A 25306-nucleotide genomic window follows, 5' to 3' on the forward strand; every position below is an offset into this window, starting at 1 on the left:
ATGCAATGTACGTATGCACTTTTTTTTATTGTAGGTACGGTACACAATACCACTCCTGTACGCATGGTGGCAGACGTGGATCATACAACTGGTCAGCCATCAGCCGCACATTGGCTGATATATGAGAATTGCCTGTATTTTTAGACACAAGCTGATCCTGGAGCAGTTGTAAACGATTCTCATTTGGTGCCATATAAGTACACAACAGACACGCTGTTCAAGAGCCAATCGTCCCGAAGACCAAACGCTAAGCTGAAAATGTAAGGTAACCGAGTGGTGATATAAAAATAAGCAGAAAATATTTTCTAATTTCTTGAGAAATTTTTACTGATACGAAATGTATGATAGTCACTCTAACCATCCCTAATCTCCGAGCTAGCAATAGCATGACTAGCATGCCTGCACGGTTACCCTCCGTCACTTCCGGTTGGTGTTACTAAAATTGTAGTCCTTTTGATTCTTGGTTAGAGAACTCAGTTCCCCAAGCCTTATAAGAATTCACTCATAGTTTCCTGGGTAGGAATTTTACAAATATATATTTTTTCATTTTATTTTAAATTGGGACGTTAATAATCATTTTGAGATTAGCAGTTTACTTTTTCTCAAATATAGACAGTGGAATAATCCCAACAAAACTATTGGAGATACAAGTGACTTTATTGTTTACAAAAAAAAAAAAAAATGGTCCAGAATGGACAATTCCTTGCATTACATGAAAGTTTACTTGATCTCCACAGGTCTGAGGGTGGAACGCCAATAACTGGATCTTCTGGGACAGTCTCAACACTGACAGACGAAAGACAAACAAACAGCCAACCTGAGATTAAACCAGAAGATGAAATCCACACTATCCCAATCCACCTCCGTCCAGATCTACTTCTCCCTTGCGCCGACCTCGTCAACTCCGAATGGCATAGAAGTCAAGCTGCACGTGTTCACTCCCTTCAGAAATCCTGCCCTGATTTCCCCACCTGCCTAGTTCTCATACAGGGTCCCAAAGACACTGAGAGGACACTAGGACACGCCCGTCTCTCTCGAGTAATAGGCCACATCGACAGCCTTTTTGTGGAATCCGTTGTCATATCCAAGGCGGAGAGAGGTAAAGGCTATGGACGAACGTTGATGGAGATGACCGAGGATTACGCCAAAAAACGAGGCTTCAAACGCCTCTGCTTGACCACTCATGATAAACAGAAGTTTTACAGCCATCTTGGTTATACGCTATCAACACCAGTGCAGAATGCAGGTGCTGTGGCATCTCTGGTTCCTACAGAAATGCTTCTCAAGCTATTCGGGGCTCCTAATGGAAAGCTTAACCCTAAAAAACAAACACCAAAAGTGGAAAAATGCAAGCAAATTTGTAGTAATGGACCTTCCTCTGTTCCTCCACCACCTCCAGTGCCCCTCATGCCACTCCCCCCACCACCTCCATCAATGCCAACCGTCATCCAGACTTTAACAGAAACCCCTTACAGAGATGCAAAGGGAACATCTATTTTTTGGATGCACAAAGACCTCTGAAGGACATATATGGAGTACATGGGCAGAATACCATACTGAGAAATTCTCTTGAAGCTTGTGTCAATACACATGTTCTCTTTAAGCCACAGTATCCACTTCTTAATGTACTGGCTTTCATAGACAGTGATTAATGTCCTTTTTATGTAAACTGGGAGGTTGTTGCTCTCCTCTTAGTTTAAAAGGATTGCACGTCAATCACTGTCAATGACACCGAAACATACTCCTTCACTGTCAGATTAATAGTTCAAATGAATTGCAAGTCAGTCATTGTCAATGGCAACCATTGAGTTAAATGTAGTACCCGTAAACAAATGGAAATGACTAACCAGCCAATGCATATATATTATATTCTTCACCAGGTGGGGACACTCTGAATTGGTGAAAGCCCACACAAGCCCAGGGAGAACATGAAAACTCCTGGGATTGAACTCAGGACCTTCGCACTGTGAGGCCAATGCGGTAACCACTCATACGCCGGGCTGCCTACAGTATACTATACATTTACGGAAAAAAAACACTGAAAAAAATGCAATGCTACGTCCAATGCTCGTAGATATCTGTTATACACGAAAGCAATGCGGGAAAAAACAGTGTGCTAAAATTATAAACACCCGCATGTCTTGGCCACCTAACTTTCTCGTATGTCGAAATTTGTCTCGTATCTAGAGATAAGTATTTGCCTTGAAATTTTACTCGTATCTCAAAATGCTCATATGTTGGGGTGCTCGTATGTTGAGGTACCACTGTATTTGTCAACAGAATGTCCTAATCACTTGAATAAAAAAATACATATTGAAATCTAGTCTCAATTTTTTGTTTAAAAAAACTAATTGTGAATAATCAATTCCTTTAATGTTTTAATTCAAAGCAAAAGTGGACATAACTTATTTGTTATTATCCATCTCTTATTTTTGATCAACTTTAGAGTATTTCTAGGAGCTTAGCCCAGCTAACTTTGGGCATCACCTATGTTTTTTCATAATAAATTCATAATATTATTTATTAAATTGTATTTGTATGTACTATCCCTCCAATATACTTGTATAATGACCAAAACATTTAATTAAATTTTCAACAACACATATCCTCCTCATTGTCACAGGGTGCTTGAGCTGAATCTCAATTGAATTTGGGTTAAAAGTATACAATACCGACTGGTAAATCATTGGATTGGATTGAATAACTTTATTCATCCCGTATTCGGTAAATTTCGTTGTCACAGTAACAAGAGGGTGAGAATACAGACACAGAAAAATACATTATAGACTTAAATAGATGGGTAATAAGTAAATAAATAAATAAATACATGAATAAATATATAAATAAATAAGTATTGCTGAAATATATATGATTGATATATTGAGAAGACCTAGTGTATATCATTACTACACCACTCTGACTACTATGTCAGTACTGGGTCCAACTACTGTACTGTAGTACTTAGCTGCCTGTACTCCCCCCAGTAGGACCCCTGTGGTTCTCCTGACTCCCACACACCCTCCCACTCTCCCTCTCTCTCTACCCCCGTGTTTTGCTCCCTTCCAGTCGGACTCCAGTCCGGCTTTTTCACACGCAGAAGTCTCGCTCACTCGACCTGGAGCAAGGCAAAGAAAGCTCCATTCGTCTTGTCTCTTTACCGCAGCTTCGCAACAAGTGGACCCGAAGAAAGAGCGCCAGGTTCGGATACAAAAACGACATTTTAGCGGTACAAACTCGGGCACTCTCCGCCTGTTTAAAAAGTGAGTAACTAATAATAATTTTAATATGGCTATTTATAACACATTTTTTTAGGGTAAATACGTTGAAGAAACCAAATTTAAAAAATATTTAAAAATATATATACATAAAAATATCGAATTTTATATACATATTAGTGTGCCTGATATTTGCCTACTTTTTTTAATGCAGGTTATCCGTATTGGAAAATCGCAAGATGCAAGGGTCACTGTTGCTGTTGATTTGCGGTAAGTGAAGTAGACACACGCACCTTTTTGAAGTCCATCCATGTTTTTTGATCCTTAAGAAATGCTTAGAAGTCATCCAGTGAAGGGCTTGTTAAGGCATTTGAGATTGTCTCCAGGTCACTGGCTTCTCTTTGGTCAAGTCTCTGGAGGGTAACACATCAACTTGTTCATGTTGGGTGCACAAAAACAAGTCTAGTATACTTTCCCTTGCATACTGTAGTGGTCATATGAAGTAGAAAATAGAAATTACTTCACATAGAAGCCACTGATACACACCACATACTATTTTTAAATAGTATAATTGATTTTACTTAACATTGACTGGGTCAAGTTTATTCTTAAGTGTTTCTTGGCATTGTGGGTTTTCTGGAATTGCAATTCATCCATTATATTTATATATCGTATTTATATTATTTTTAATTTTTTTCTATTATTATTTTGATGATGTTACGTTGATATATATTAGAGTTTGGCATTGAAAAATGTCAAGGCAGAGCATATTTTTAACTATTCATTATAAATATCCAGTAATGTGTACTTCACATGTGTCAAAGTGGCGGCTCGGGGGCCAAATCTGGTCCGCCGCATCATTTTGTGTGGCCCGAGAAAGTAAATAAGTGCTGACTTTCTGTTTTAGGATCAAATTAAAATGAAGAGTATAGATGTATATTAAATTTCTTGATTTTCTCCCTTTTAAATTAATAATTGTAATTTTTTTATCCATTTTTTTCTGTGTTTTTAGTTCAAAAATCATTTTGTAAAATCTAAAAATATATATAAAAAAAGATAAAATAAACATTGTTTTAGATCTATAAAAACCTGATTATTCAGGGCTTTCAATCCAGTTCTTTTAATCCATTTATTTATAAAAAATCTAAATATTATATCAAAAATGTTCCGGCCCACATGAAATCAAGTTGACATTAACTCGGGCCGCGAACCAACCCGAGTCTGACACCCTTGGTGTACTCAAACTATTAAATTGCCTCTCGTTGAGACTCAGTGGGTGGTGTCCACAAATAGAGGCACCAACTCCACACCTACTGTTAGAGTTTCTGAAATATACTGCTAAAGAACCCAGTGGAGAGTATGTGTGCGCATGTGTGTGTGTGCACACGTGTTCAGTGATGCTATGCATGCCAGTTGTTTCACACTTAAACTATGTAATGCTGGATATATCCATCCTGCCATTTTCATCCCTGCTTTTCTTAGTCAGTGTCGTGGGGTACTGAGCAAAAGACCCTAAACTGGTGACCAATCAGTTGTAGGCCACATAGGGAGGGTGCTCGGACGTTTGGTCGCCGGTCATATGGTGACAGAGAGTTTACTGTTGAAACAAGTTATCAAAATTATATTCATGAGAGAGAGTTTAATATATAAGAGAGTGGGTTTAATATCGAAGAGAGAGAGAGTTTAATGTCTAAGAGAGAGAGTTTAATATCTAAGAGAGTGAGAGAGTTTAATATGTAAGAGAGTGAGAGTGAGTTTAATATCTAAGAGAGATAATTTAATATCTAAGAGAGAGAGAGTTTAATATCTAAGAGAGATAATTTAATATCTAAGAGAGAGAGAGTTTAATATCTAAGATAGAGAATTTAACATCTAAGAGAGAGAGTTTAATATCTAAGAGAGATAATTTAATATCTAAGAGAGAGAGAGTTTAATATCTAAGATAGAGAATTTAACATCTAAGAGAGAGAGTTTAATATCTAAGAGAGAGAGAGTTTAATATCTAAGAGAGATAATTTAATATCTAAGAGAGATAATTTAATATCTAAGAGAGATAATTTAATATCTAAGAGAGAGAGAGTTTAATATCTAAGATAGAGAATTTAACATCTAAGAGAGAGAGTTTAATATCTAAGAGAGAGAGAGAGTTTAATATCTGAGAGAGAGAGTTTAATATCTAAGAGAGAGAGTTTAATATCTAAGAGAGAGAGATAGAGAGAGTTTAATATCTAAGAGAGAGAGAGTTTAATATCTAAGAGAGAGAGAGTTTAATATCTAAGAGAGAGTTTATAATCTAAGAGAGAGAGTTTAATATCTAAGAGAGAGAGTTTAATATCTAAGAGAGAGAGTTTAATATCTAAGTACATTTGACCGGGGACCAAAAGACCGGCGACCAAAATACCGGCGACCAAAAGACCGGCGACCAAAAGACCGGCGACCTAAAGACCGGCGACCTAAAGACCGGCGACCTAAAGACCGGCGACCAAAAGACCGGCGACCAAAAGACCGACAACCAAACATCCGATCACGCATAGGGAGACAAGCAAATATTCACATGTGATTTACACTGCCAGATTTAAATTTTTTCCTTCTTCATATTATTGAGCTGTGATAGTTTTTCTTATGATTCAGTCGATTTCCTCGGAGAAGACAAGAGAATTGTCTGTGATTGTTTATCTTTGAGCGACAGAGTAAAAATCATGGATGAATGGTTAAGGTTGTGGCCCGTGTCTGAAAGGCTCATGTGCAATTGCCCGTGTATTAGCATTGGGATTTGGTCAGAAGGAGCCCCTCTATCATCTGTCAGACATTCACCTCTAAGATGTCCTTGTGCCACATGTGGAAACGTGTTAGCTTTTTGTTTCACTTATGAAAGTATTCAAGGTAAGGTAGGAAATGGGGATGTATAAACCTATTAGAACAAAGGTTATTTTTAAGCCCTTAAGCTTAGAGATGCAAATAGATGTGTACATGTTTCATTGCGACATAATGATTGGCTAATGCTTCCTATTTTGTTTCAATTGTCCCTGTCAGCTCTACTGATATTCTGCTATGAGTTCTTTAGTGTGTATAATTTTCAAAATGTTCATCCAAATCAATGTTTTTTTTGCTTGAGCAAGTGATATAGTACATCTGACTCATAATAATGATGATAATAATAAGCGGACATAGGCGTTGTCATCATCATTAACTCGACAAAAGCTTTATTGTCGTCATACCCAGAACTACGAATGACGAAATTGGTAGTGCTTCGCCATAAGGTGCATTTTCTCGGCAAACGACCTAAATAAGTGATAATTTCAGACTCGTAATTTGGCATTCTGCCTTGATTTATACATCGCATCCAACCTATTTGTCCGTACTTTGTGAGACCGATAGCGTCTGCTAAAGGGCAGCGCCTGGAACAGATTGTGACCAGGGTGGTATGGGTCCCTGACAAGGTTCCTGGCTCTGCTGAGGTAATGAGGGCTGGCAATGTTTTCCAGTGAGGGTAAAGAGTCGCCGACAATCTTCTAGGCAACATAGATAACATTGTGGATGCCTTGCTTTTAGGACATTATGGGAAAAAAGGCAATTATTCTGAAGGCGAGAGTACCCTGAAATTTTGTCACATCACTGGATGTTCAGTATGCATGGAAATGCCATTGTACTATAAAAGAAGCCAAAAGAGATGGATGTACTTGGGAATAATGAAGTGTGGCCTTGTGACAGTATAAATAAACACTACCAGATTTCATATAGGCCTGAAGTCCTTGTAACTCTGTGAGGGAAGCACTTTTTCAATGATTGACAGATTGAGACTAAAGGATACGCATACGTTTTATGTAGAGTGTTCCCTCACTACTTCGCGGTTCAGCTACCGCGGACTCAGAGCTTCGCAGATTTTTTTGTGAAAAAAAATACAAATATTACATTGAAACAACATATTTTACAGTTTTTTTTGTTATAACATGAATTTCACTCTCTCTACCCGTATTCTATATAGTGTACTGTATACAGGGGGTAAAAAATAAAATAAAAAATTTAAAAAATGTAAAATTTAAAAAATTAAGTTTTTTTTTTTGGAATTAAATTAAAATTAAGCATTTTTGAAGGGGAATCCCTACTTCGCGGAAATCCACTTATCGCGGGTGGTCCCGGTCCCCATTAACCGCGATAACCGAGGGAACACTGTAATTACATAGAGTAAATTTGGTTTAGTAATTTATTTAGTTTAGTAATTTGGTTTTGACTTTTTTGTCCAGAGGAGTACTACTTAAAACAAATTCTCTGTATTTTACATCTGTTGTAGAGGACTTTATCACCACCTGATTTGATAACCATGTGTGTGTGTCTGTTTTCAGGAAACAGTGTATTTGAGGCAAAACAAATCCTGTCTAATTAAACTTTACCTCATGTGTTTTTAGGAAAGAAACAAGGGCTTCTTGGCTCTATGTTATTGTGTTTGTGTGAGTGATGTGTACAGGTGAAAGTTGGAATTAGGCAATGTAAGTTTGGGAGTGGGTACTAGAGACCTTTTTGTAAGCGGCAGCCTCCGGAAATGTGTAGATATCAGAACAATGGTGCCACTAAGACTACTAAATCGCAGCCAGAGAGAAAAAGAGAGAGAGAGAGAGAGAGAGAGAGTAAGGCTGGAAAAGTTGAAGAGCAAGAGAGGTTTGGACAGAATTAGGGACAAAGAAGGGGTTGGACTTAAGGTGGGGGCAGAGAGGAAACAGGTTGGTTCATATGAAAGGCCCAGTGAGTCGAGTTTTTGTTGGTGGGAGCTTTTCGGTCGGAAAAGTAGAGGAGGAGGAGATAAAGGTGGGGGAGGATGTATTGAGAAATGGATCTGGGCTCATTAAAAACAATGGCTGGGGTAGTTGGAGCAAGGGATTACTTATGTCAAGAGTGTCAAACTCGGGTTGGTTCGCGGGTTATATTAACGTCAATGCTATTTTATGTGGGCTGGACCATTTTAGATATAATATTTAGATTTTTGGGGATTTTTTCTAAATTTGATTAAAAGAATTGGATCAAAAGCCCTAAATAGTCTGTTTTTATAGATCTAAAGCAGCGGTGTCAAACATACGGCCCGCGGGCTGGATCAGGCCCGTCTGGTTGGTTTGGTACGGCCCGGGGAAGAAAGCTGCATGGTATAAAAAAATATATATGAAAAAGTTTTGGTTCTTGAATTATCCGCTAGGGGGCGCAGTGTTTTAGTACGTGCAGACATGAATTGACATTTATTTATGTTCTCATGTTATTCTCTTGTTCATAATATATTGTTCATAATGTAAAAGAAAAATTCTTTTAACAAACATTTTGATCATTTACTCTTTCTTTGCACTAATTATTAGTATTAGTGACTAATACAAAGGAAAAAAGTGGGCTTATTGTTAGTTCTATGTCATTTTGCAATGAGTTTACTGCTCCGGCCCGCTTGATCTCAAATTAAGCTGTATTCGGCCCGCAGACCAAAGTTTCACACCCCTGATCTAAAGCTAAATGTTTTTTTTCTTAGTATTGGAAAATGTCTTTTAATTATGTTTTTTTTTATTTCGAATGGAAACAAAATATTTTTAAAGAGGAAAATGGAAAATGTTTGTATATTTAAATTAAAAACACAAAAAATGGATTAAAAATTGCAATGATTGATTTAAAAAAAGGGAAAAACAGGAAATATAGTGTACATCTATAATCATTTGAATTTGATCCTAAAACAGAAAGTCGGCACTCATGATTTACTCTCTCTGGGAGGGGTGGGCACACCAGTATCACACCTGCCATAAGCTGGTGCATGTCAATGTTCCTTCTAATTTTTCATGTAAAACATGCTTTAAAACACAAAAAACATAAGAGTGGACAGAGCTACTGCCACTGGCTGCAACATGAACGGCGCCACCATGGGGAAAGGGGTAAAAAGAAAGTGGGTTTTATTTACTACGCGCCATATGATTGCTGCTGCGCAGAGAAGACGAGAGTAGTACGCAATTAGAGGGAACATTGCTGTTCAGTGACAAGTGTTTTTTTTGTTTCCAAATTGTGCATTTTTTAACATTATTAATACAGTGTACCCTCGCTTATTGCGGTTAATGGGGACCGGGACCCCCCGCAATAGCTGCATTTCCGCGAAGTAGGCGGGCCCCTTCAAAAATGCTTAAAGAAACGTGTAACACGTGCACAAAAGCACCACCAAGTAAAAACATCACGTAGTCCGTATGGGGGATCTTCTGCAGTTTTTTTGCACGTAAGAAACATCGTTATTGGGAGTTGTGAACTTTGTTTTTTTGGGCGGTGAAGATGCGCCTGTAAACAGCCATGACGTCATCAATGCCATTCCTGAACTCTCACCATGTTATTGACCATTTCTTTGGCCTTTTTTTGATGCAATTACTCATTCTTATTAAATATTTTGTTTCCACCTCTTGTAAAATGATGTAATTTATAATTTTAACTTAATATCTTTACATTTTTTATTAGTTTTTTTCATGAAAAAAATCCGCGAAGCTCTGAGTCCGCGATAGCTGAAGCGCAAAGTAGCGAGGGAACACTATATATTAGTTTGACATCCAATTAAATGTGTTTAAAAAAAATACAATGAGAGATATTGTGAAATGATAGGCCTGTTTTGATACCAAATTAACTTTGACATCCAAAATTGGATGAGGTCAGCCTGGTATGTATTATATGATGTCATATAAGAACATAACATTTTCTTGACTCACTTACAACAATTGGTTAGAGTGTGTGAACTGTAAACAGTGATTTTTGCATAGTTTTTGGATCTCAATTTTATTAAATGGTTATATTTAAAACTTAACAACAAAGCAGGCTGCAAATAAATGTCAACCAGTTTTTGATGTAGTTAATGTGGGTTTTCTTTCAAATTTCTCGTCTAAAAGGCACCACCACATAGTCATCATCAGGGCTCTAATTAGCATTAAAATTTGACCTTTGAGAGCCACTTAAAAGAAGTTGACAAAAAAGCTATGGTCAACATCTGCTGCCCATGTGTTCCTCATTATCTGTTCTGTTAGGTCTGTGGTCAGTAGCTAAAGCTTCGCAGATATGATCATTCTAGTCACTTTATTTTTATGGCCTGAAAATGTTTGTGATTTAATACTTGGGTATTAATATTGAGTTATCAGTTGCAATAATTAATGTCAATTCTATTTGACATGGGCTGGACCATTTTAGATATAATATTTAGATTTTTTTTTAATAAATGGATTAAAAGAACTGGATTAAAAGCCCTGAATATTCCATTTTTATAGAGCTAAAACAATGTTTATTGCAGGTTTTTTAAATATATTTTTAGATTTTACAATTTTTTTGAACTAAAAACACAGAAAAAATGGATTAAAAAGTTATAATTATTTATTTAGAAGGGGAAAATCAGGAAATCTAATATTTTTTATATAAATGGATTAAAAGAATTGGATTACAATCCCCGAATATTCAGTGTTTTAAAGATCTAAATTAATGTTTATTTTATCTTTTTTTAAATATATTTTTAGATTTTACAAAAATATTTTAAACTAAAAATACAGGAAAAAAATGATTACAAAATGACAATTATTGATTTAAAAGGCGTAAAACCAGGAAATTTAATATTTTTATCTAAATGGATTAAAACTACTGGATTACAATCCCCGAATAATCAGTTTTTTAAAGATCTAAATCAATGTTTATTTTATCTTTTTTTAAATATAATTTTAGATTTTACAAAATGATTTTTGAACTAAAAACACAGAAAAAAATGGATTAAAAAATTGCAATTATTGCTTAAAAAGGAGGAAAATCAGGAAATGTAATATACATTTATACTCTTCATTTTAATTTGATCCTAAAACAGAAAGTCAGCACTCATCATTTACATTCCCGGGCCACACAAAATGATGCGACGGGCCAGATTTGGCCCCCGGGCCGCCACTTTGACACATTTGGTTTATTCTGTTGGCAACGAAAAACATCTGGATTTTCTTTAAATGACTTGATTTAATGCTAAAATACATTGGTAATTTTTGTATACAGGTTCCATTATAGTATAAGGGCTAATGTTGAGAGTATTGTTAGTGGACATTGCCACTATCAGCTGTTGGTTAGTTTGGGAGTTTTAATCTCTATTGTTTTGGTAGACTAACAAAGAATCTCAATGAGAGAATGTCCAGATGTTGCCATGAAACATTGTTAGATTAGGGGGGGGGGGGCACATGGAGACAGCTGGAAGAAGCTAAGAACGTTCTGGTGTCATGGCGGACATGTCTGACAGGAGAAACATGTTGTATCATCTGGAACAGGTGGGCAGTTTAGAATGAAGCCTTGATAGACATGAACTGATTCACTATTCAGTCTGCTTTCATTGGCTCGGCAACAAGAATTTCCTTTGGATTATTTCCACACTATTACAATTTAAAACAGGTGTTTTAGGGACACCTTGCAAGCCATTTATTTCCCAAGATACCCTCTATAATATTGACGCCAATTAAATGGAATTATATTATTCCAAAGAAAACACATTCTCAATGTTTTTGCTGAAATAACTGTTTTTTATCTGATTAAAAAAATCATACTTTCTCCATTGGTATTCATTGTAGCTCATTGCTTTTCAATCATTGTTTCCAACTCAGTCATTTTAGTTTAATGTTGCATTTATTAACACTATTCCTTCCTTATGTAGTTGCTTACTGTATTGCAATGGTTATAGTAAGCAGTCTGTCCAGTTTATGTATGAAAAAGTTCCGTATTTTCACGACTATAAGGCGCACTTAAAAGTCTGAAATTTTCTACAAAATACACAGAGCGCCTTATAATCCAGTGTGCTTTATATATGGAAAAAAATGAAAATGTGTCATTCGTTGAGGGTGCGCCTTTAAATGCGGTGCGCCTTATTTTTTTTTTAAATAAATGGATTAAAAAAACTGGATTAAAAGACCTGAATATTCAGTTTTTTATAGATCTGACAATGTTTATTTTGGCTTTTTTTTAAATATATTTTTTAGATTTTACAAAATAATTTCTGAACTAAACAACACAGAAAGTATTGATTAAAAAATTACAATTATTGATTTAAAAGGGGAAAATCAGGAAATCTAATTTTTTTTTTTTAATAAATGGATTAAAAGAACTGGATTAAAATCTCTCAATATCCAGTTTTTTATAGATCTAAAACAATATTTATTTTATCTTTTTTAAATATATTTTTAGATTTTACAACATGATTTTTGAACTAATAGCACACAAAAAAATAATTAAAAAAATACAATTATTGATTTAAAAGGGGAAAAATCAGGACATTTAATATACATCTATACTCTTCATTTTAATTTAATCCTAAAACAGAAAGTCAGCACTCATCATTTACTTTCCCGGACCACACAAAATGATGCGGCGGGCCAGATTTGGCCCCCGGGCCTCCACTTTGACACACTAAAATCGTTTGACGGCCTATGTGGAGGATGACAGAAATAAGGGAGGTGAACAGCAGGCCAGACTAGAAGGGAGAGGCGAGCAAGCAGCTGCTTGTTTGGTCGGAGTTGGTCCTCCTCCAGCTAAGTGCTTAGCAAAGAGAAGACACCAGTGCTGAGTGTGTTCAGTAATTAGCCTGGGAAAGAAAGACTGTTGACTTTTCTCTGCTACATGATGGCAAGGGCAGTTGACTGAAAGATATTTACCAAGATCTTTACAGTCTTAGGCTTTATTTATTTTCATTAACTGTTTGTTTGATTGTTTGCCTGTTTGATGGTTCGTTCATTGTTTAATAGAAATGGCAGCAAACAGTTGTTGTTTTCTTTCTCCGATTTGGACACTCTTGGTGGAATGTGTCATGGTGATGCCATTTCCTCTTTGTGACACCCTCTGTCTCCTCTTGGCTATTTTGTTTTGACCCGTATGACGCACTGATGTTTTCTACATGTAATTGCGGAATTCCAGTTAATGCGGATAACACTTGCCTTGATTTATCCATGTTATGGACATATAGTAACTCAAGGCATTATTTTTAAGGATATATTGTCTGAAAATGTAATTAAGCATATAAAACAGGGGTGTCAGACTCGGGTTGGTTCGCGAGCCGCGTTAATGTCAACTTGATTTCATGTGGGTTGGACCATTTTAGATATAATATTTAGATTTTTTTAAATAAATGGTTTAAAAGGACTGGATTAAAAGCCCTGAATATTCTGTTTTTTATAGAGCTAAAACACAGGTGTCAAAGTGGCGGCCCGGGGGCTAAATCTGGTCTGCCACATCATTTTGTGTGGCCCGGGAAAGTAAATCATGAGTGCCGACTTTCTGTTTTAGGATCAAATTCAAATGGAGAGTATAGATGTATATTAAATTTCCTGATTTTTCCCTTTAAAATAGATAATTGTAATTTTTTAATCATTTTGTTCTGTGTTTTTAGCTCAAAAATAATTTTGTAAAATCTAAAAATATATTTAAAAAAAGCTAAAATAAACATTGTTTTAGATCTATAAAAAAACTGAATATTCAGGGTTTTTAAATCCAGTTCTTCCAATCCATTTATAAAAAAATCTAAATATTATATCTAAAATGGTCCGGCCCACAAAAAATCAAGTTGACGTTACTGTCTGACACCCTTGATCTAAAACATTGTTTATTTGAGCTTTTTTTTTATATATTTTTTCAGATTTTACAAAATGATTTTTGAACTAAAAACACAGAAAAAATGGATTAAAAAATGACAATTATTGATTTGAAAGGGGCAAATCAGGAAATCTATTTTTTTTAATAAATGGATTAAAAGAACTGGAATAAAAGCCCTGAATATTCCGTTTTTTTATAGATCTAAAACAATGTTTATTTTAGCTTTTTTTAAATATATTTTTAGATTTTACAAAACGATTTTTGAACTAAAAACTGAAAAAAATGACTAAAAAATTACAATTATAGATTTAAAAGGGGAAAAATCAGGAAATTTAATATACATCTATACTCTTCATTTTAATTTGATCCTAAAACAGAAAGTCAGTACTCATGATTTACTTTCCCGGGCCACACAAAACGTTGCAGCGAACCTGATTTCGAAGTGAATTAAATGCTGTTCCAGGCTAATTGACAGCAACACCTAGTGTTCTAAGACACTACAGACATAGCGGCTCCTTGCTCAGCTGTCATCCGGCATTCCTCAATGCCTTCTCTCTCCATGTATGGGTGCAGAAGGGACAGGAATGATTAAAGTGGTGCATTTAAATGGATGTAGACTACTTTAGTCTGGTCTTTTATTTTCAATTATCACACTCACAGTGATACAATCAGAAATAAGAGTGACAAGATACATCTTGCGTCTGTTTCACGCCAAAAAACACACACATCTAGACGTTATCCACCGGCCAAAACACACATCAACTCACTTCCGAAATGTCAGATAAAAGATAAGTAGCCTTCCACTCCTCTGGGTCTACTCATACCACTGTTTTTGTTTTAAATTACTTCCGTACTTGGAGGTTGGTACTTTCTTAGAGAAAGACCTATCTCAGTTCCCAAATTATAGTTTTGTGCAAATGATTATAGTTCAGTGTAATAATATCGCAATTCACGGGTGTCAAAGTAGCGGCCCGTGGGCCAAATTTGGCCCGGCGCATTATTTTGAGCGGCCCGAAAAAGTAAATCATGAGTGCTGACTTTTTGTTTTAGGATTAAATTAAAATGAAGAGTGTAGATGTATATTAAATTTCTTGATTTTTCCCCTTTTAAATCAATATTTGTCATTTTTACTTATTTTTTTCCCTGTGTTTTTAGTTCAAAAGTCATTTTGTAAAATCTAAAAATATAAAAAAGTGCTGACTTTCTGTTTTAGGATTAACTTAAAATGAAAAGTATAGATGTATGTTAAATTTCCTGATTTTCCCCCTTTTAAATCATTAATTGTCATTTTTGTAATCATTTTTGTCTGTGTTTTTAGTTCAAAAATCATTTTGTAAAATCTAAAAATATATTTTAAAAAAAGCTAAAATAAACATTGTTTTAGATCTATCAAAAAACAGAATATTCGGGGCTTTTAAAACAGTTCTTTTATTCCATTTATTAAAAAAAAAGTTTGTGCCTAACTAGTTTTAAATAGCAATTATTTATTTTTATTCTTATAACAACTTTTCTCATTTCAAGTAGGAGGGCCAGATTGACAACATTACTATTTTTACCCTGACGGACCAGCACTTGGTCGCTCACGGACCAGTATCGGTCCACAAACCAGTGTTTGGGGACCACTGTCTTAGCCAGTGTTTGAAGTTTCGAGGCTCTCCAACCAGGGGCGCCTTAGAAATGTACAAATGTACAAAAACTCAGTGAAAAATAGAATATCATTTTTTTCAGAAGAGTACAGTCATGTACATTTTAGTTTGTCCTAATGTAATTTGATCCCTTATGAATCTTATATTTCCATTGACAATGGAGTCAGGATTAGAACCACCTGTTGCGGACGTGCTTTCGACTTGACAGAAAAACCCATGGGTCTCCTGATAACAAATTTCCCTTTTTAACATCATGTCAACTGCAGTCCATGAGGCACCGACTAGGAATTAGGAAAAGAAAATAACGTCTGGAATAAGAGGCTACTATTGCCAGTTGTCATGCAAGACTCAGAGGTTTAATATGGATTCCCATGCAAAGCCAGGCCGTGTAGTAACAGCACCATGTCTTTTGTGGTGTGTTACATCTTTACTCCCCCTATCCCAATCTAGAAATATAGGTCTAAAAATGTTTACCTGCACAATTGGCGATTTATTTAAAAAAAAAGTATTATCCAGTTTGAGTGTGTGTTCAGTATGTGTATTGGATTGGATTGGATAGCTTTATTCATCCCGTATTCGGGAAATTTTGTTGTCACAGTAGCAAGTGGGTGAGGATGCAGAAATAGGAAAGGCGTTTTAGACATAAATAGATAGGTAATAAGTAGGTCAATAACTAAATACATGAATAAAAAAAAAAAAAAATATATATATATATATATATATATATATATATATATATATATATATATATACATACATACATATACATACATATATATATATATATATATATATATATATATATATATATATATATATATATATATATATATATATATATATATATATATATATATATATATATATATATATATATATATATATATATATATATATATATATATATATATATATATATATATACATACATATTTAAGAACATATACATACATACACATACATATATAAGAACATATATACATACATACACATAGATGTACATGCATGCATACGGTAGGTCTTAACACTCAAATGAGGGTGCAGCAGTCTATTGCTGAAAGAGCTTTGGAGGGACTCCATAGACTAATGCAGGGGGCGGGGATGTCCATGATGGACATCATCCTGGTCAGCATCCTCCGCTCTCCCACTTCCTCCACAGAGTCCAAAGGACAGCCCAGAACAGAACTATAAAATATCTTGTGACTAAATAGGTAGATGCTGCTGCCAGTTCCCAATTTCTTAATCTCCTGCATTGCTTTCTGTTCGCCGATTCATTTCCTCCCTCCTTCTTCCTCATGTCTACCTACAGTCTTGGCCAAAGCCACCGGCCAGGAGCCTGACCGCAGCCACGGATGTGCCCATGGCAGCTGTTACCCGGCAACCGGGGACCTGCTGGTTGGGCGAGAGAAAAATCTGAAGGCCTCGTCCACATGCGGTATGAGAAGGAAAGAGCCCTATTGCATCGTCAGCCACCTGCAGGTCAGTTTGGCTCTTATTGTTACCAAAAAACAGACTGTATAGGTCAGACATGGGCAAAATACGGCTCGAGGGTCACATACGGCCCGTTAGGCTTTTTAATCCGGCCTGCCGACATTGTCCAAATGTTTTTTTTTTCCCCAAGATGGCGCCGTCACGCAGAATCCAATGGCAGTAGCTCTGTCCACTCGTGTTTTACAGCCCTTCTATCTTTTTTAGATTACATTTTAATATTTCTTAATACATTCCTTTTGACTTTATACTTTATACTTTTAACTATACTGATGAGTAATGAGTAAGTTAATACTTTAGTCCTTTTTTTCTGTTTATGTTTCATATGTACTGTTAACGGATGCACTTTTTTATATGTTTCGTATCTTGTGCTAACCCCGCCCATCTGTCAAATTTTTAATTCAATGTGGCCCTCGGGTCGAAAAGTTTGATTTATTTTTTAACATTCAACCCTAAATGTTGTCCCACCAATTCAGGACGATAAGAAATGCTTCGACTGTGACTCCAGAAGGCCTTACGACCCCGTATACAACACCATCAATCACCGCGTAGAAAACGTAATCACCACCTTCAAACCTCACCGCAAGAAGTCTTGGTGGCAGTCAGAAAACGGTGAGAAAAAAAACTATCATAGTCCTCCAATAGTAAATATTTCATACATGGGGTCACTAACAATATGGCCAGAAATGGGCCGAATCACAGAGAGGAAAAGAAAGAAGAATTGTGGTTATTTTTAGTCTCAGATGTTTTAGTGTGTCCATGACAACTTTACGCCTTCTTTATGGCTGAGTCAAAAGGTCATTTACTTTGTTAATATTCATGCATGCCGGATTTTGGGAGTACAACTGTATTCCTCTGTGTGCACATTTTCCATTCAAGCTGAATATCCATTTTCCATGAAAAATATAATGGCTTTTCTTTCTGGACATATTTTTCCTCTCTGTACTGTTTAGCTGTTGATTAGGGACTCATGATTCATTTTTTTGCAGTTGAATTTTGGAAGGAGTATTTTACCAAGTTGCATCATGGGGGGAATCTCGGTATAAATCAAAGGTGTCAGACTCGGGTTGGTTCACGTTGGCTGGACTATTTTAGATATATTTAGATTTTTTTAAATTATAAATGGATTAAAATAACTGGATTAAAATCCCTGAATATTCTGTTTTTTATAGATCTAAAACAATGTTTATTTTAGCTTTTTTAAAAATATATTGTTAGATTTTCCAAAATTATTTTTGAACTAAAAACACAGAAAAAATGGATTAGAAGAATTATAATTATTGATTTAAAAGGGGAAAATCAGGAAATTTAATATACATCTATACTCATCATTTTAAGTTGATCCTAAAACAGAAAGTCTGCACTTTTTAAAAATATTTTTAGATTCTCCAAAATGATATTTGAACTCAAAACACAGAAAATTTGATTTAAAAAATGACAATTATTGATTTAAAAGGGGAAAAATCAGGAAATTTAATACACATCTATACTCATCATTTTAATTTGATCCTAAAACAGAAAGTCTGCACTTTTTAAAAATATATTTTTAGATTTTCCAAAAAGATTTTTGAACTAAAAACACAGAAAAAATGGATTCAAAAAATTACATTTATTGTTTTAAATGGGAAAAAAATCATGATATTTAATATACATCTATACTCTTCATTTTAATTTGACCCTAAAACAGAAAGTCATCACTTATGATGGACTTTCCCAGACCACACAAAATGATGCGACGGGCCAGATTTGGCCCCCGGGCCGCCACTTCGACACGTCCTCTAAATAATTGTAATGTGTTTTCTTAATACAGGAAAATCCAATGTGCATCTCCAACTAGACTTGGAAGCAGAGTTTCATTTCACTCACCTCATCATGACCTTCAAGGTAGTGTCAATAATTCTGCCACTTTTATCAAAAACTATGAATCCCTTATCCCTTATATCCCTTTGTTTTTCTTTCCTGGCAGACATTTCGTCCGGCAGCCATGCTAATCGAGCGCTCATCTGATTTTGGACGCACATGGCAGATATATCGCTACTTCTCCCATGACTGTGCTACCAACTTCCCCGGCATATCAATTGGTGCTCTGCACACCATTAACGACGTCATCTGTGAATCCCGTTATTCAGATATTGAACCATCCACCGAGGGAGAGGTACGTAAGGTTTCATTTATTATCATCTTTTAGTTTGAAATTTTTCAATCATAACTCACAATTTAAAGATAATTGAATTAACTCAAATGCTGGTGGTTAAACTATTGTTAAAATCCTTTTCTGTCATTTTGTGTACATTTTTATTTTTAGACTATTACAGTGTTCCCTCGGTTATCACGGTTAATGGGGACCGGGACCACCCGCAATAAGTGAATTTCCGCGAAGTAGGGATTCCCCTTCAAAAATGCTTAATTTGAATTTAATGCAATTTTTTATTTTTTTATTTTTTTATTTTTTTTATTTTTATTTTTTTACCCCCCTGTATACAGTACACCATATAGAATACGGGTAGAGAGAGTGAAATTCATGTTATAACAAAAAAAACTGTAAAATATTTTGTTTCAATTTAATATTTGTATTTTTTTCCCCCCAAAAAATCCGCAAAGCTCTGAGTCCGCGGTAGCTGAACCACGAAGTAGCGAGGGAACACTGTATTATTCCTAGGAACTTCCAAAATGATATTGTAACACATATTAATCCTGTTCTAGGTCATCTACAGGGTACTGGATCCAGCCATTAGAATTGAGGATCCATACAGCCCAAATATCCAGAGTAGGTCACTAATTTCTGATTTTCAATGAAGTGAATTTCCAAGTGATAAAAGTAAAAAAAATACTTGTTTTTGCTTTGCAGACCAGCTGAAAATCACAAATTTAAGGGTTAATTTCACCAAACTTCACACACTGGGAGACAACTTGTTGGATCCTCGACCTGAAATCAAAGAAAAGTATTACTATGCTATATATGAGCTGGTAGTACGTGGGAACTGCTTTTGTTATGGCCACGCCTCCGAATGCGCCCCAATTGATGGCATCACGGACGATTTCGAAGGGATGGTTGGTATCAGACTAACAAATTGTATTTGGCTTTGCCTTCCAAAATGTTGCTATTGTCATTCTTCTTGGTTTATTATTTCAGGTACATGGAAAGTGTGTGTGTAACCACAACACCAAAGGTTTGAATTGTGAACGCTGTGAGGACTTCTACAACGACATGCCTTGGAGACCCGCCGAGGGCAGAAACACCAACGCCTGCAAAAGTGAGCTCATATCAACAATATATCAGTTTTTAACTGTGGGGCAAAATGACATGGCATATGAGATTCCTGACTCAGTTTTGCAATGAGTTTTTATTAAATTGTGTTGGAAAGGCAAAGTTGGCAAAGTCCGATCTTTCTTAATGATGTCCAGCTTTTTTTTTCTTGAAAAGTTAGTCTGGAAAATGTCTTTGCCAGCAAATCTGCAACCAAATCCATTTGTTTTCCTCCGTTGGCCATTGTGGGTTGAGCTTGCGAGCTCTAGCTAGCTCACTCTGGCTAGCCAATCATATTTGGTGAAAGCGATGACGTGTCACTACGCCTGTGAGAAGGCAATGACGTATCCCTACGCCTTGGTGTCACCAAATCGAATTTAATTGGTTAAAGCAACAATCTTATCGACACTTTTTTAATGCAGCAGAGCCTGCAGAAGTGATTGTGAAGGCCTTGAGGCAGATTTCTGACCCTGGCAACAAATAATGGCTGAAATGTGATTGGTTAAATGCTTCAATATGAAAAGACACAAATGGAACCAGTGCAACCAGGGCGGAAAAACAATGAAGGAAGCTAACAGACTATTTGGATTTTTCTAATAAATATTGATGGACAAAATTTAATAATATATGATTCAGATATTTCTTAGGCCAGCAGAGAAGGCCCTGACGGCTTGCCACTGGTCTTACCATATACTATTATATTGCAAAATCCTCTAGTTATTGTAGATAATCTGTTTGAGAGTATTTTAGACTGACAAAGGCATTGTTTTTCAGAGTGCAATTGCAATAGCCATTCGTCCATGTGCCATTTTGATATGGCTGTATATTTGGCCACGGGTAATATCAGTGGTGGAGTGTGCGACGACTGCCAGCACAATACGATGGGTCGAAACTGTGAAGTCTGCAAGCCTTTTTACTACAAAGAACCCTTTAAAGACATCCGGGACCCACGGGCGTGTGTAGGTGAGTTGTATTTGGGTGAAAAAATAATATTTTTTAATCAATAATGTGGGTTTTTTATTTTTTGGGATCAATTTGAGGAAAGTGGATCCTTTCTCACATTACAATTAATTGATCTCTCACCCCATACCATGACCGGACATTTGGTTTACGGACATTTGGTTGACGGACTCCTGGTCCCCGGACGTTTCGTCGAACAGACGTTTGGTCGAAGGATTCGCTCGCTCTCAAAATTATAATCATGAGCAAGAGAGAGAGAGAGAGTTTACTGTTCAAAGCGATCAACCAGGTAATCTCTCACTCTCAAAATTATAATCATGAGAGAGAGAACTGTCCGTTGACCAAACGTCCGTTCTACAAAATGTCCGGGGACCAAACGTCGGTCGACCAAACGTCCGTTTGACAAAATGTCCGGGGACAAAATGTTCGGGGACAAAATGTCCGGGGACAAAATGTCCGGGGACCAAATGTCCGGGGACAAAATGTCCGAGGACAAAATGTCCGGGGACAAAATGTCCGGGGACAAAATGTCCGGGGACAAAATGTCCGGGGACAAAATGTCCGGGGACAAAATGTCCGGGGACAAAATGTCCGGGGACAAAATGTCCGGGGACAAAATGTCCGGGGACAAAATGTCCGGGGACCAAACGTCCGTCGACCAAACGTCCGTTTGACCAAACGTCCGTTTGACCAAACGTCCGTTTGACCAAACGTCCGTTTGACCAAACGTCCGTTTGACCAAACGTCCGTTTGACCAAACGTCTGTCGACCAAACGTCCGTCGACCAAACGTCCGTTCGACCAAACGTCCGTTCGACCAAACGTCCGTCGACCAAACGTCCAGGGTACCACCTCACACTAATATGACCTTGTGCTTCCCACAGCTTGCGACTGCGACCCGGAAGGTTCTCAGAATGGAGGAATGTGTGACAGCCACACAGAGGCGGCGCTGGGAATGGTGGCCGGTCAGTGTCGCTGCAAGGCCAACGTAGAAGGCCAACGCTGTGACAAGTGTAAAACCGGCTACTTTGGTCTAAGTGCCGAAAACCCTCAGGGTTGCCAGCGTAAGTAATGCACATATATTGCGTTGATATCGTTAATTGCGTTAATATGGCAGGTTTTTTTTTTTGGTAATTTCACTACTTTTAAAGTGGAAAAAAGGAAACATTATTATGCTGTTGCCAATCAATGAGAGGATGCGTTCCAGAAGAGTCTACTGCAAAAAAAATGAACATTAAAGCAGTTCTAGATGTAATATCTCAATTCTGTCACCAACCATTTCCATATTTTAGCTCACAGGTTAGCAAAGAGCCAGATGCACCTATCAAAAGGGCCACATGTGGCTCCGGAGCCATAACTTTGTGGGGTTGCATTCGTTTCCCCTTTGAAAACCAAAGTCAATCTTAGCTGTATTTACCATCAGACCAAGTTATAACTTAACATCCTTCCAGTTTTTTTTGCTGTGAATTTAAAACAAAAGATTTTAAAACTTCATTTAGAGTTTATTAATCATTTTAATATTTCTGCAGCTTGTCGGTGTGACCACAGGGGAACGGTCATAGGCAGCTCCCACTGTGATCCAGTCAGTGGAGACTGCTTCTGTAAGCGACTCGTTACTGGAAGAAGCTGTGACAAGTGTCAGGTAAAAAAAAAAAAAAAGTACTTTCCTTACAATAATGCATACAACCGTATTTTCATATACAGACTACAAGGCGCACTTAAAAGTCTGAAATTTTCTCCAAAATAGACAGTGCGCCTTATAATCCAGTGCGCCTTATATATGGAAACAAATAAAATGTGCCATTCATTGAGGGTGCGCTTTATAATCCAGTGCGCCTTATATATGGGAAAAATGTCATTCATTGAGGGTGCGCCTTATAATCGAGTGCGCCTTATATATGGAAAAAATAAAATGCGCCATTCATTTAGGGTGTGCCTTATAATGCGATGTTCCTTATAATGTGGTGCGCCTTATACATGGAAAATACGGTATTTAGCTTCTACAGTCAAGTTTGAAATAGAATAAGGCTGGAAAACAAAAAAATCTGTACTGACACTGATAAATGCAAAACATATATTGAATAAACAATAGTACTTCCACCAATAGTGGCCTCCACGCAGAATAAAAACAAAAAAATCCTTAAAAAAAACATACTGTATTTTCACGACTATAAGGCGCACTTAAGTCTTAGATTTTTCTCCAAAATAGACAGGGCGCCTTATAATCCAGTGCGCTTTATATACAGAAAAAAAATTAAATGAGCCATTCCTTGAGGGTGTGCCTTATAATCCAGTGCGCCTTATATATGGAAAAATGTAATTCATTGAGGGTGCGCCTTATAATGCAGTGCGCCTTATATATGGGAAAATGTCATTCATTGAGGATGCGCCTTATAATGCAGTGCGCCTCATAATCCAGTGCGCCTTATATATGGGGAAAAGTCATTCATTGAGGGTGCGCCTTATAGTCGTGAAAATACGGTAATTTACAAAATACATTCAACTAAACATAGATCTCCCCAAATGAACATTACATCCCATTCACTTTGAGTTTTTCACCTTGGCTTCCACTTTGTTATTTATATTTTTACTGTCTGTCTTGTCCTACTCATTCAGGCAAGAATAGTGTGGGCAGGAATTTGAACTCTTGCCATGGGTTCTGTGTCTAAATTTAGTTGAAACATTTTAGGTTAATCCACTTGGTGTAGGTTGCTGTCAGCCTAAAAATGGTCAAGTCTTAAAATGGATCTGGTGTGACTTTAAAAAATGTGTAAAAAGAATCCTGATATATTATTCATATACAACATCATCCATGTGTATTTTTTTCTCATTTGAAGAAAGTACAACCACATAATGTTAAAAAACAAGAACCAGACTATGAGGCTACACCATAAAACTGTGAATGTTTGTTTTTCGGATTACAGTCTTGGCATCAATGTGTGTGACTCATACATTTTTATATCATCTAAAATGATGTTTGCTGCTGTATTGACTGTTGTTACTACCTCGATATCTATTTATTTATCCTAGCCAGAACATTGGGGCCTGAGTCTCGACCTGAATGGCTGCCGAGGATGTGAATGTGATATCGGAGCTGCTCTGGATAACATGTGAGTGATGATGACTGAGTAGATTAAAATAGATAGCATGTATCTGACCTCCTGTTTAGTCTAAAACACAAGAGATTGACGTTCTCTTATTTATATGTATGTACTTTTTAATGCTACATTTTCTCCATTAGATTAATTTGTTAGTTTTCTTTAGTTTATGTACCACATGTGTCAAAGTGGCGGCTCGGGGGCCAAATCTGGCCCGCCGCATCATTTTTTTGTGGCCAGGGAATGTAAATCATGAGTGCCGACTTTCTGTTTTAGGATTAAATAATAATTAAGAGTATAGATGTATAGTAAATTTCCGGATTTTCCCCCTTTTATATCAATAATTGTAATTTTTTAATCATTTTTTTCAGTTTTTAGTTCAAAAATCATTTTGTAAAATCTAAAAATATATGTTAAAAACGCTAAAATAAACATTGTTTTAGATCTATAAAAAAACTGAATATTCAGGGCTTTTAATCCAGTTCTTTTAATCCATTTATTAAAAAAAATCTAATGTTTTTAGTTCAAAAATAATTTTGTAAAATTTAAAAAAATATATAATAAAAGCTAAAATAAACATTGTTTTAGATTTATCAAAAAAACGGAATATTCAGGGCTTTTAATCCAGTTCTTTTAATCCATGTATATAAAAAAAGTTTAAATAGCCCACATGAAATCAAGTTGATGTTAACGAGGCCCGCGCACCAACCCGAGTCTGACACCCTTGTTTTATACCAAATAACTGAATGCATTGGAGATTCACTGCCCTAGTAGTCATTCATCAGCAGTTCTGGGCACTTAAATGTGGGATAAATTACCCTCTTGTAACATGAGCCAATTTGTAAAATCATCTACTATTGCTGTATCAGAATGCTTGGGAAAATCCAGATCTGTTCTGTCAGATTATTTGCGGTCATCAACAATGTGGTGGTCTTTTTATTTTAAATCATAGTATCTAATTTCTCTCAAAACAGCCAAAAAGCCACAACACTTTACCATAGAAAAACTTATGATTCTGAGACAGTAGAGCCAACTGACTTTGCTTATGTGGACCATCAGGCTG

At 36.3% G+C, this 25306-nt stretch overlaps 2 protein-coding genes across 2 annotated transcripts in view; both read left to right on the plus strand.

Annotated features, from left to right (window-relative positions):
• The first annotated feature begins 91 nt into the window (after positions 1–91).
• Positions 92–2293, plus strand: naa80 (N-alpha-acetyltransferase 80, NatH catalytic subunit). Its single transcript, XM_077722969.1, has 2 exons — positions 92–260; positions 738–2293. Coding segments are annotated over exons 1-2 (786 nt in total). The 5' UTR covers positions 92–258; the 3' UTR covers positions 1522–2293.
• A 759-nt stretch (positions 2294–3052) lies between these two features.
• lamb2 (laminin, beta 2 (laminin S)) overlaps positions 3053–25306 on the plus strand; it is a 42436-nt gene continuing 20182 nt past the window's right edge. Inside the window, exons 1-13 of the mRNA XM_077725910.1 lie at positions 3053–3260; positions 3430–3485; positions 16761–16930; positions 17416–17551; positions 18750–18823; positions 18906–19094; positions 19643–19706; positions 19788–19990; positions 20073–20193; positions 20961–21149; positions 22030–22209; positions 22675–22787; positions 24176–24255. Coding sequence (XP_077582036.1) covers positions 3455–3485; positions 16761–16930; positions 17416–17551; positions 18750–18823; positions 18906–19094; positions 19643–19706; positions 19788–19990; positions 20073–20193; positions 20961–21149; positions 22030–22209; positions 22675–22787; positions 24176–24255 — 1550 coding nt within the window. The 5' untranslated portion in view covers positions 3053–3260; positions 3430–3454. The remainder of the gene's footprint in view (positions 3261–3429; positions 3486–16760; positions 16931–17415; positions 17552–18749; positions 18824–18905; positions 19095–19642; positions 19707–19787; positions 19991–20072; positions 20194–20960; positions 21150–22029; positions 22210–22674; positions 22788–24175; positions 24256–25306) is intronic.

This window comes from Stigmatopora nigra, chromosome 1 (assembly GCF_051989575.1).
Source record: "Stigmatopora nigra isolate UIUO_SnigA chromosome 1, RoL_Snig_1.1, whole genome shotgun sequence".
In the NCBI taxonomy this organism is placed as follows: Eukaryota; Metazoa; Chordata; class Actinopteri; order Syngnathiformes; family Syngnathidae; genus Stigmatopora; species Stigmatopora nigra.